The sequence below is a fragment of the Ceratocystis lukuohia genome (genome assembly GCF_044167205.1).
Source record: "Ceratocystis lukuohia strain C4212 chromosome Unknown Supercontig7_pilon, whole genome shotgun sequence".
Taxonomy (NCBI): domain Eukaryota; kingdom Fungi; phylum Ascomycota; class Sordariomycetes; order Microascales; family Ceratocystidaceae; genus Ceratocystis; species Ceratocystis lukuohia.
The window spans coordinates 637,393-649,414 of record NW_027263526.1 but is presented as its reverse complement, the minus strand read 5'-3'; the positions used below and the strand labels follow the sequence as shown (position 1 = coordinate 649,414).

Here is a 12,022-nt window from a genome sequence, read left to right as displayed (position 1 = left end):
TTTTAACCTCGTGGTTTCATGTAATGCATTAATTGGCTCGGCTCAGCTGGTTGCCTTTACTACGTGTAATTCTACAGACCCAGGGCCCTGTTATGATTCTAATCTTTTTTTCATCCTATTAGTCCTAGATTGTGACGGCGAGAGCATTGGATCTTGGGCTAAGTCTTGAGACGGATCTTGTGTGACGGCAGACGGGGAGCGGTTAATGGATGCCTGCGTGTGAATAATCTCTACACTGGGGGACCTAGACAGAATGGCTGGCTGGGCGGAGTTAGCCAATGCTGGATTTGATAGAGACAACGATGACGATGGCTCGGTGGATTCCTGTGCACTTTTGGCCTGTGCACGGGACCTCTGCGCGTCAATAACAAGCTCTTGGAATGATTCCTTGTGCTTTGAAGCCCATGACGTAGCATCAAAGTCCTTATCCTTGATGTTGATGCGCCCAGAACTATGGACGGGCAATCTGTTTTGTCGTGGGTTGGCAATCAACCGCTCCCACTGGTCTAGATCACGTAGTAGTTCTTGCTTGCGTTTGGGCTTTCGTGAATCGCAGTTGGCGTTCCATAATGTTGTCCACTCCTGATGGCGGCTGATTTGTAGTGCACGTGAACCATGTGATGGCAAGCCAAGTTCAGTTAGTTTGCGTCTCAAGTGGGCGTCTTTCAGCAGCGAGTAGCTGAGTACGGGTAGGCGCTCGGGCGGCTTGGTTTCTGGTTGGAGGTGTTGAAAGGGATTTGTTTTGGGTAGTGCGGCGGTGGGAGTCGCTGGAGAGATGGAGATGCTCCCACATGTGTTGAGGTGGGTAAATACTTGGACTTCCTTCATGCGCTTGTTACAGATGGGACATGGAACAAGGCCATCTTCTGCGGTGTGTTAGCGATCAAGCTCAGTCACATGCCAGTTAAAGTTTGGATGAGAGTACCTGGAACAACTTCGAAGTCGGGGTCTTGGCTGTTAGATGAGTGGACCTCAGCTATATCGTCTTCTATGGCTTCAGAATCAAGTGTATATGAGATTGTAGATTTCCCTGATGATCGTATCCGCTTGCTTCGCCGTGTAGATTCGGTTGTGGAGTTTGCTGTTGTGGCTTCTAAATGGGTGCGTTTTGACGATGGAGATGGCAGGCCGAGAGAAGATGGCGGTACTTCGGTAACTCTCTGCTGCCCTTGCTGTTCATGTTGAGCGTTCTTTTTTTGGCAGAATTTGATCAAGGCTGATCGTGCTGTAACAAAGGCTTCAATCGTATCCTCAAGGACAGGGCATTTACGCAACTTCATTTCTTGGTCGAGAGAGCTGCATAGTGGACATTTGCTAGTGTCACGTAGCACCCTGCGTATGCACAAAGAGCAGAATGTGTGGTTGCAGGATGTGATCATGGGCGTCTTGTAAAAGTCTTTGCAGACTTCACACCGCATTGCCGCCTCTACAGGTCCCATTTCAGGGACAAATGTGGTGAGCCAGTCTGTGGTATCGGGAATGTCTGGAACTCCAGTATCGGCCATTGTAAGGGTGAAGCAGATAGAAGTACTGTATTAAAGAGAGGTAGTTATGGGTAGCCAAGACTAGGAAATATAGCGTAAATGTTCATATAAAGTGGTAAAGTGTTGTGCCAACACTGTTAGCAATCGAGTTGCATCGTTGAGCCTAGGTTCAAGTGTTTGCAATCTACATAGTCACGTGCTCTCGTGTATTCTAAACTCGCGTTAATTTTGCCCCACTTTACTCGACGCCATTTACGCGTTTGCTATCCAAAGCCATCTACTCAGTGCTGACTTCTGTTCTCGATCTGGTCTCATCTCCAGAACGGCAAACATAGCCTCTCTTCTCCACTTGCCGATTAAAAATGACTGATTATACCGAGTTTCTTGCTGCCCATGTCCTAGCCCAAGATGAAGTCGTTACTTATCGTACGCTAAGCAGAGCTCTTAAGGTTAATGTTCACGTGGCAAAGCAGTAAGTCCCCATGATCATGATGCACAGCTTTGTTACACATTACATTCTAAACGTCTATAATAACTGTTTGCCATAGGATGCTTTATGACTTTCATGCCACTCAGAATGCCATTAAGCCGGGTAGCGTTATTGCTACCTATGCAATCTTCGGAAAATTAAAGGCCAAAGATACAGACGTCTCGATGGAAGACAACCCTGAGCTTACTGTAGTCTCCGACCCCATCGATACTCAAACTCTGACTATAGTCGCTCAAGGTTGCCTTGAAAGAATTCTTGCCACGTATGAGTCTGTTAGTGCTTTGCATGTTTATAGCATAGGCATAACGCTTGGGAATGACCTCCAGTTGATCTCTCAGGCTCCTGCGCTTTGCGAGCCTGATGCTAAGTGTGATCCACTTGAGAATATCAAGGTGTATGGCGGTATTTCAAATAGCCATACCCATCGCCGCTCTCATCGCCCTAACCCCATCGCACCTATTACCCAACCTATAGCAAAAGTTGAGGCACCTTCTGCCAAACAGAATTTCAAGGCTCTTGAACCAGGAAAGTCTACGACTAAACTTCCATTCGGAAAAGCACCACCTGCATCTTCAACATCCAAAGCAAATGTAGCTCTGCCAGAATCCTCTACTAAAACCTCCCAAAAGACTCTGGCAATGTCCCAAACTGCTACCTCGAAAAAGGCTCCTGGGAAAGGCTCTAATATCATGCAATCGTTTGCAAAGGCTGCCTCTCGGCCAGCTAAGCCTAAACCCGAAGCTGAAAAGGGTACTTCTGAAGAGCCTCCTGAAGATACCGTCATGCTTTCAGATGATGGTGACGATGACGAATCTATAATCAATCCAGAACTCGAGGCTGAAGCCGAAATAGCGCGAAAAGCTCGCGAGGAAAAGCAAAGCCAACTCCGTCGCATGATGGATGAGGATGAAGAGGAGTCTGAGGACACGAAAGAAGAGGAGGATGTACCCATGGAAGAAGCCTCAGAAGAAGTAGCTCCCGCCGAATTGGAAAAGACAGAAATCATCACCGCTTCCAGCAATGGTAGGAAACGTGGGCGGCGTCAGGTCATGAAGAAAAAGCAAACCATGGATTCAAATGGCTATTTCGGTGAGTCTCTGACTTTGTCTCAGCATCGTCGCTTTATGTTGCTTATACAGATGCTAACTGTCAATATGCAGTCACTGTTCAAGAAAAAGCATGGGAGTCCTTTTCCGAGGACGAAGAGCCCCCAGCTGCCAAGCATAGGTCTTCAGCTGCCCCAGCAAGCGCTGCTACGTCAACAAAGCCTAAAAAAGGAGCGCCCAAGGGTCAAGGAAACATAATGTCGTTTTTCCAGAAACGGTGATATGCTTTAGCGCGTATTACAATTATGCTTCTTTTTGATAGATTTCGATAGGCTGAACATCCAAAATCTAATCCTCTCTTCTGTCCTAGTCTATAAATGTGGCCCCTTCATCTCTTCAGAGGCTATGGATCTTGCTCGAAACCTCGGACCACTCACTCATTGCTCGAGAATATTGATCTTCTGAAGTCGATGGCGCTGAATTCTGCCTCCAAATAACAACCTCCTCAAACTTTGCCCTGATCTCCATCTTCCCTTCTGGCTGCTTCATGTCTTCCTCCAACCCTTCTTCGACAGCGCTAGGATCTGCCTCAGTCTCGACTACCTCTACAACTACTCCCACATGTGTCTCTGGGATCTTAGTGGTACAGCCAGTCATCTTGCGGCCTCTGAAATATGATGATTGAGAATTATCTAGTGACAGGAATTTCTTAGGTTAGTGCTAAAACGTAAGACTAGATGAAAATCAACTTATGTTCAGAAAAATTAGCAGTGCTCACTCTCGTTTAATGTGGGCTGCCAGTGCGCCTCGTTGTGCGGAAAGGTGCCTGTATGTGATATATTGACGGGGAGGATATTGGCTTTGGCTATGGGCTTGGTTTCGATGCCCGCAATGGCTATCATTGGTTGCGCCATGACTGTAGTTAGCGTGTGGTGTTTTCGAAAAGGAGAAAAAAATAAAAACAAGAAATCGAAACTATCGTGGACTAAATTGTCGAGACAGGGAAAGAGGATTGCTTCATGGGCTTCATACCATGTAAACGTGTAAAGCTGAACGCGTGGTCACGTGGTGTTAATACATAGATAGCCCCACTATAACTTGCCTACTCAAGGGAATGAACTCCTTAGCACGGCACCTTCACTCTTCTGAAGCGCCTTTTCATATTTTGATTTAGAATGGCCAGTAAGATACATTGTATTTGCTGCTTTACGAACTATCTCCGATAGCTTTAACATAAGAAAAGCTGCTAAATACAATGGTATCTCGTACCCGGCACAGCACAATTAGAGAAAGGCGCTAGAAGGCATAGAGAAGCTTAAACGCCTTCTAAATGTGGAGAAAATGTTTTTTTCGGGCCATCAAATCTGGAGATATGCATTCACATGCAAAAATCTCAAGTGTTCTATGAAGTTTCCTAGGGAATTAACACTTAGAAAAGGATGTATTTTTGCCTTTTAAAAGTGAGACCCAAAGGTAGACTGTTAAGCGCTTGAGGAGTGATAGTGCACGCGTCTGTGGTGCATCTGTCAATACTCTTTACGCCTTATGCCTGTCTACAACTCCCATCTGTTCCTAATATTTCAAATAATACGAATAAGGATGATACTGGGCTTATAAAAGATGCTATCGAGGTGAATGCAGGTAATTTTCATTTGTTGGTTAGTTTTGTTTGATAAAAACATTGGGCAGGATATTGACTCGAGTGGCTGGAATCCAGGGATCTAGTTGGCAAATACTTTCGTTTCGGTATTCATATCAACATACTACATGATAAACTATGCGCCACGCGAAATGTACAACCGCCCTACTATCTCTTTGACTTCTTTTTGCCGTTCCCGCCGCCAACCGACCTCTTTTCTCGAATAGCAAATCGCGACGCATTATCAGCGTCAAATCCAGTCTTATAACGACGAAATATCTCCATCGTGACTCGGGCATCCTCTACACTTGAATGCGCACCAGACTGTATCTCCACATGTAGCAACGCTTGGGAGAGTACACGTAGGGCTGGCTTTCTTCCGTTTCCATACTTTCTGAACTGCGGCGACTTGGCAGTGTCCCGAATGTCTTTTACAGGGTGCCTGAGCTCTAGTGCACCTAGATCATGCGATAAGTCGTGGCCTACAAGAATGCGCCCTTGGAGGATAGCTGCAACCTCTGCCTGCACTTGTGCAAATGTGCGCGCAATTTTCATATGGCGTGGTTCGATGCCGCTAACAGGCGTGCGCCAGTCTGTGACTTTACCCTTGGGTCTCACGTATGAATCATATATCTGTCGGCCATGGAAATCAACCATGCTGATGCGAGCTAGGGCGCTTTCCCGCGATGGGCCTATACCAACCATCTCACAATCAATGGCTACATACTTTCCCAGCTCTAGATCGGGAGTCTGGCCGGCGTTTACTTTATCCGTTGGGTGGTGCAAGATGAAGGGTGTCCTTGACGATAGTTTGTAAGCTGCAGCAAGATCATCAGAGCATATAGGTTCAGTTTGAGTCCATAGACTTAGGGAGGGTAGTATCTCAGGCCTCGCGACTTTATCAATCTCAGAGCTTTGTGTAGCCCCCATTTTAGTCTGTGCTAGATTTTTTCCCTGAACATTAACAACAGGCGAAAAAGAAGGTGACTGTCTGGACTTTTTGTTGGGCTTCGTCGGCTGGGTTGATGTGCGCTTTCGCTTAGTTGATTCGGGCTTTGAGGTAGAGAACTGCGTTTGCGATGACTCTTTTTTCATCTGATCCTGGAGCTTCTTCCAGTTAGATGAAAGACCCTGGATATTCATTCTCTTGGGGTTCGTGGGGATATTAGGCAGAATGCTAGGTACGTTGGTTGTGGCTGTAGTTGTAGCTATAGCTGTGCTTATAGCTGCGACTAACTTAACAAAGGCTCTATTAATGGAAGAGCATAGAAGCGTGTTTAGATGGAGGGGCGCTGCTTGCAGTTGTCGGTTAAAGTAGGAAGAAAGTTGGACTGTCATGGAATTTCACAGAATTTCACAGTTTGGATAATCGTTGAATAATAACATGTCAGGAAACATTTTTGCGGGGAAAGCGAAGCACCCAAGGGAGATACGATAAGATAAGATAAGATAAAGGCCCTATTCTCCGTTTAGCGCTTGCATGTACTGGAGCGCATCGCAAAATCGCAATCCGCAAATATCACAAGGCTAGGAGTCAGCGACACACTCATTGACAATATTTCATCAACCACCTCCAAAATTCTATCAATATGACATCTGGAGGATCAGGCGGAGATGGCGCATCAGGTTCTTCAGAGCCCAGGCAAAAGGGACAAGCAACCCCCGACACAATACAGTAAGTAGCAGCTAGTTAAATGAATAACTACTGGATAAATTCTAATTGCAAATAATTTCGTGTTCTACCAGAGTCGGATGCATAGCCATGGTCATGAAGGTAAAAATACTTTTCCTTCTCTCCTCATACTCCTTACAGTCCCATCTAACGCACACTGTAGGACAATGCCCTACGACGAGCTGAAATCCTCAGCATACGAGACATCAAAAGTGGACGACAGTTTTACTGCAACTTTGATACCTTCAATAAGCGACTTGACGAATGGGTCCCCCTCGACCGCATAGACTTTACACACGACGTTGAATGGCCCAACTTAGAAAAAGACAAGGGCAAAGACGGCAAGACCAAGAAGACTGCAGCCGGAAAAAAGACACACCCAGGAAAAAAAGCAAACAAGCGGCCTGGAAAGAAAGAGGCCATTGCTGCTGAATCCCCCACAGTACCAGCAGGTAAGAGATCTCTCATTCCTTCTTACGCCTCGATCCTATACGCCCTAGATCCGGTGCTAACCATGGCTAGAAGGCGGCGACACAGGCGATGATGATGCTAGGCCGGATCCCCTTTCTGGCTTCAAACGCGACGCTGAAATCGAAAAACTTCGAACCTCCGGCTCCATGACGCAAAATCCTACCGAAGTATCCCGTATACGAAACATTTCCAAAGTGCAGTTTGGCAACTCAAACCTCTTCCCATGGTACTTTTCACCGTATCCAGAAATCTTCAACCAAGAAGACGTCATATTTATCTGTGAGCTGTGCTTAGGATACTACGCAGACTCCTTCTCATTTGGCCGTCACCGAAAAAAGTGCACACTCAAGCACCCTCCAGGCAACGAAATATACCGTGACGATTATGTTTCTTTTTTTGAGATTGATGGGCGGCGACAACGCACATGGTGCCGTAATCTTTGTCTGCTTTCCAAGATGTTTCTCGACCACAAAACGCTCTACTACGATGTCGATCCCTTTCTATTCTACGTCATGGCCTCCAAGGACAATAAGGGATTCCATATTGTCGGATACTTTTCCAAGGAAAAAGAAAGCGCAGATGGTTACAATGTTGCATGTATCTTGACACTTCCGCAGTACCAGCGCAAGGGATACGGCCGACTTCTTATTCAGTTCTCATACGAACTGTCCAAGATTGAAAACAAGGTCGGCTCGCCAGAAAAGCCACTCTCAGATCTTGGTTTACTCAGTTACCGACAGTACTGGTCTGAATGTATCGTCGATTACCTTGTTCCCTATGCTGACCGTGCAGAGAAGGTAACGATTGAGAAGATTTCAACCGACCTAGCCATGACCACACAGGACATTGAGCACACGCTTCAAGCAATGAAGATGCAGGTTTACCACAAGCAGGATCACAAGATTGTCATCCCCGATTCATTGCTGGTACGCAGAGAACAACTCAAGTCAAAGCCACGACACGTGATTGACTCAACAAAGATACAGTGGAAACCACCACACTTTGCGCCATCAACAAGGACATGGGCATGGTAAAGGCGGGTTTGGAAGGATAGAAAGATTCCATGACCAAAGTTTCGGAGCTAGTGCTTTACGATGGCAGTGCCTGCCTAGGTCAGATTTTGGCACTACAGAGTTCGGCTTCGATTTAATAGAGCTATGAAGGACTTGTACTGAGAGAACAATCATATCTTCTTCTAGACAAGTGACACAGACAGCGACCACACATGAGCTTTTACGTTGCCTAGTTAGTTTTATATACCCATTAGTACTGCAAAGCCTAAACCTGGCTAACAAGGCGCAAGAGCGAAATCTAAAGCACGTTAGTGCTATACAATGAGTAACTTACCTCGGTCTACAGCTGTTGGCACCTGCCCCCCCACTAACCATCCATGGTCCAAGCTTCATTAACCCTCTCAAGGTCTAGCCAAACTCTTTGTTTTCTTCAAATGGGTTCATTCTTGGATCCAAGCTACATACGAACGCAAAGCTGGCTTAGATTTTGGCCTTCATAGTTTTCTTTTCAAATCTCCTGAATCTTCAATCAGCTGTCTTTACTCGGATTTTACTTCCATCTTTCTTTCTAGTTTCATGTAAATAACGCTCACCTAACCCTTTTGCTTATAGCTTTGATAAGCTAAACTCTATCGTCAAATTTTGAGAACTCTTTGTTAGTCTGACCGCTTTCAACTCATTATGATCTCTCGCTTCGTCAATTTAGCTCTACCGGCTTCGGCAGTATGGACCGCTTCGGTCTCTGCTATCAATAACCAAGTGCCTTTGGCTCCTATAGCAGAGTTTGACAAGAGTGCCTGTCCCAACTATGCCAACTATGCAACGTTTATGCAGTAAGCTTGCGACTCTCCTTCTCTATCTAGGGGACTCTTGAGGCGCTTAGCGTCTGGCCGCCTCCTCAACACTTTCACAGCATCAGCTACTAACTTCTTCGTCTCGATGCCCTCTAGCCAGCCACTCAGCGAAGGCCCTCTTGCACTTCCATTCCAACGCCCAGATGAAAAGTGTCGCACTTTCACCGCAGACTCAATCGAGCAGGTTATTAAAGACGTCACAACTCGCATGAAAGACCCTGACATGGCTCGGCTGTTTGAAAACGCATTTCCCTCTACTACAGACACAACTGTCAAATTCCATACCGATGGGAAAGATGCCACGTTTATGGCGATGGTGCAAAACTCTCTGCAGTTTGACGTTGGCGATAAAGGCAAGTGGGAGGGTCCCCAGTCCTTTGTCATCACCGGTGACATCATTGCCGAGTGGCTACGTGATTCGACCAACCAGCTGCGGCCGTATCAGCCACTTGCCAAAAAAGATAAAAAAGTCTTTACCTTGATTCTCGGTGCTATCAACACCCAGCTTGAATACGTCATTGAATCGCCATACTGCAATGCCTTCCAGCCTCCGCCTATCAGCAATCTTGCGCCTAGTCACAATGGGCAGCACGACGTTGTCAACCCGATTTATGAGCCATCAGTCGTCTTTGAGTGCAAGTACGAGCTTGACTCCTTGGCGCATTTTGTCGCTTTATCAAACGACTTTTACGAACACACTGGCTCTCAGGATCATCTAGGTTCCCGCTGGTACAAAGCCCTCGATACTATTTTAGATGTCTTGGAGGCGCAATCACAGCCGACATTTAACCCTAAAACCCAGCAGTTTGTCCGCAACACGTATACCTTCCAGCGCAAGACCGACACTGGCACCGAAACTCTCAACCTACGCGGTATTGGTAATCCGTTGAACTTTGGCACGGGACTCGTACGCTCTGCCTTCCGTCCCAGCGACGATGCCACCATCCTAGGCTTCCTAATTCCCTCAAATGCTATGATGGGCGCTGAGCTGAAGCGTACTGCTTCCATGCTCACATCAGCTGGAAAGACGGAACTCGCCGACAAGATCTCAGCCTGGAGTAAAAAGCTTATCGACGGAGTCTGGGAGCATGGTGTAGTCAAACACAAAAAATACGGTGACGTCTTTGCCTATGAGGTGGATGGCTACGGCTCCAATATCATGATGGATGATGCCAACTACCCTTCGCTCCTAGCCTTACCGCTTATGGGCTTTTGCAATGAAGACGACCCGGTTTATGTAAACACACGCAAAATGATCTTGGAAAAGGCCGGCAACCCGTACTATCTTGAAGGCCGCCAGTTCAAGGGCATCGGTGGCCCACATATCGGCCCCCAAAATGCCTGGCCAATGAGTCTATTAATTCAGGCACAGACGAGCTCGAACGATGAAGAGATCAAAGAATGTCTCTCACTGGTCCTCAATTCATCTAAGCGGGGCTTAATCCACGAGAGTGTCGATGTCAACCACGCCTCGTCATACACACGCAGCTGGTTTGCTTGTAAGTTTCTTTTCTATAATTGCTTGACTTGTTTGTTCCCTTTTTGTATATCTCCAGTCCAGAGTTAACAATAATCCGATACTTGACCGTAGGGGCCAATGGTGTGTTTGCCAACACCATCCTCGACCTAGCTAAAAGGAAGCCATACCTCATCTTCAAGGAGAATGTTCCTTATGAGATTTAAGGAATTTTCTGCGTTGTCCTGTTGTCTTCTTGTTGCCACGATTAACGGAGTTGTAAAGTCGATGTACTTGGGGTGTTTTATGAAAAAGAATTATTCATATTGCTACATCAAGTTGAAGAGCCGTGTGTTTCAAACTAAATGCCTGATTTCTCCCATTACAACCATGTTCTAGTTATCTAATACATGCATCCTTGTCCTACCGCCAATCGCGCGTAGATTCTACATCAAGCACAGTACTAGATCTATCATCCCACGTCTTAATCACTTTAGCCAGTCTCTTGACCCCATCGACCAAGCTTTCCTCAGGCTCCCACGAGAAACATAGGCGAATATTATTGCTGAATCCCGCCGTCTTTTCATCTTCACGAACTTCAAACAGATCGCCATGACCAATAATCAGATTCTCCAGGACGCTCGTCTGCTCTGCAATAGCCTTGGCACTAATTTCACCGCCCAACGTCAACCAAACAAAATATCCTCCATAGACACTGGCATCTGGCATGCTCTGCTCAAGCATCGTAACCCCCAGTGGATAGAGATGCTCTCGGATAGCAGCGCAGATAATGTTGTGGCGGCGCTGTAGGCTTGGCACTGTCGTCTGCTGAATATGCTCTTGCAGTGACCTAGTACGCAATAGTTCGCACAGAAACGCAGCACTCATCTGACTTGCGGCTCCACCAGAACGTGTTGATCCGGTTTGTGAGAGACCATATGCAAAAGCCGGTGATGCCTCTACCCAGCCAGTTCGGCAGCCTGGACCAGCGATTTTGCTAAACGATCCATTACTAATTGCATATCCAAACTTGCCAGGGTCTTGTGGTGAAAAGCCCATGGCTAGGTCAATGTCGCAGAGACGAGGCAGGTAAAGGTTAGATGATTGCGTGATAGCAGCAGCAGTGGTATCAGTGGTGGGTGCAGAAGTATGCCATTGCAAAAGATCGTAGACATCATCAGCAATAATCAGGGCATTGTGAGCCCGAGCCAGTTTGACAAGGGCTTTGCGTCGATGAAGAGGAAGGGTTTTCCCCGAAGGGTTGCCGCTAGTAGGAACAAGATAGATAACATGACGGTACAGTTTGCGCGAGAACTGAGTCTTGCATGGCTAAACGGAGCAGTTAGTATCCATAGTTCAATTGAGTAAACGAGACGTAGATGCCTTACTGCCATTTCTGGCTCCTTGTCAGCAGCCTCCAGCTTCTCCTTCAAATACTCAACGTTAATCCCCTCCGCATCCTCAGGAACAGATTTCAAGCGACCAACGAAGCTAGAATCTTCAAAGATAGGACAAGCCAGAAAATAGCATGGAGCTACCATCCAGATGTTTTGTGTGTAGTTTGGATCTGTGAATGACTGTAGAATGCAGGCTAGGTTCTGGCTAGCACCGCCAGTGATGCATATACGCTGTGGGTCAGCTGTGACGTTGAAGATAGTGCTAAGCCATTGTGCAAGTTCCTTGCGTAGTGGCTGGAAGCCAAGGTCAGGCCCATACTGCAGGGCTGGCACGGAAGTTTCGGGGTTAGATAATACTTCTGCTGCAGCAGCTTTTAGCTGGTCTATAGGGAGCATATCGGGGGCCGGCCAGCCCCGGAGAAGATTGATGGGGGGAATCTTAGCGGTAGCCATGAGCTGTGTGTTCAAGGTCTAGGTTAAGTGATAGATTCAAGGTGGAT

The 12,022-nt window shown here is 46.7% G+C and overlaps 6 protein-coding genes across 6 annotated transcripts; 3 read left to right on the top strand and 3 right to left on the bottom strand.

The window, feature by feature from the left end:
- Positions 1-244: 244 nt before the first annotated feature.
- HOO65_070124 (DNA repair protein rad18) lies at positions 245-1,505 on the bottom strand (the record flags this gene model as incomplete). The annotated part of the gene is made up of 3 exons (XM_071005062.1): positions 245-261; positions 333-866; positions 926-1,505. The coding sequence occupies 3 exons, from the start codon at positions 1,503-1,505 to the stop codon at positions 245-247; spliced, it is 1,131 nt and encodes a 376-aa protein (XP_070856842.1).
- Positions 1,506-1,846: 341 nt separating this feature from the next.
- Positions 1,847-3,301, top strand: HOO65_070123 (DNA polymerase delta subunit 3; the record flags this gene model as incomplete). Its single annotated transcript, XM_071005028.1, has 3 exons — positions 1,847-1,956; positions 2,033-3,063; positions 3,135-3,301. The coding sequence occupies 3 exons, from the start codon at positions 1,847-1,849 to the stop codon at positions 3,299-3,301; spliced, it is 1,308 nt and encodes a 435-aa protein (XP_070856841.1).
- Positions 3,302-4,827: 1,526 nt separating this feature from the next.
- On the bottom strand, positions 4,828-5,802 carry HOO65_070122 (RNA exonuclease 4; the record flags this gene model as incomplete). Its single annotated transcript, XM_071001251.1, has 1 exon — positions 4,828-5,802. The coding sequence occupies one exon, from the start codon at positions 5,800-5,802 to the stop codon at positions 4,828-4,830; it is 975 nt and encodes a 324-aa protein (XP_070856840.1).
- A 446-nt stretch (positions 5,803-6,248) lies between these two features.
- HOO65_070121 (MOZ/SAS family protein) lies at positions 6,249-7,836 on the top strand (the record flags this gene model as incomplete). The annotated part of the gene is made up of 4 exons (XM_071005011.1): positions 6,249-6,334; positions 6,406-6,433; positions 6,495-6,783; positions 6,854-7,836. The coding sequence occupies 4 exons, from the start codon at positions 6,249-6,251 to the stop codon at positions 7,834-7,836; spliced, it is 1,386 nt and encodes a 461-aa protein (XP_070856839.1).
- A 660-nt stretch (positions 7,837-8,496) lies between these two features.
- On the top strand, positions 8,497-10,352 carry HOO65_070120 (Histone acetyltransferase ESA1; the record flags this gene model as incomplete). Its single annotated transcript, XM_071004973.1, has 3 exons — positions 8,497-8,648; positions 8,691-10,168; positions 10,261-10,352. 3 exons carry the CDS (start codon positions 8,497-8,499, stop codon positions 10,350-10,352), a joined length of 1,722 nt encoding a protein of 573 aa, XP_070856838.1.
- Positions 10,353-10,548: 196 nt separating this feature from the next.
- On the bottom strand, positions 10,549-11,975 carry HOO65_070119 (putative aminotransferase protein; the record flags this gene model as incomplete). Its single annotated transcript, XM_071005033.1, has 2 exons — positions 10,549-11,454; positions 11,514-11,975. 2 exons carry the CDS (start codon positions 11,973-11,975, stop codon positions 10,549-10,551), a joined length of 1,368 nt encoding a protein of 455 aa, XP_070856837.1.
- Between the last annotated feature and the right edge of the window lie 47 nt (positions 11,976-12,022).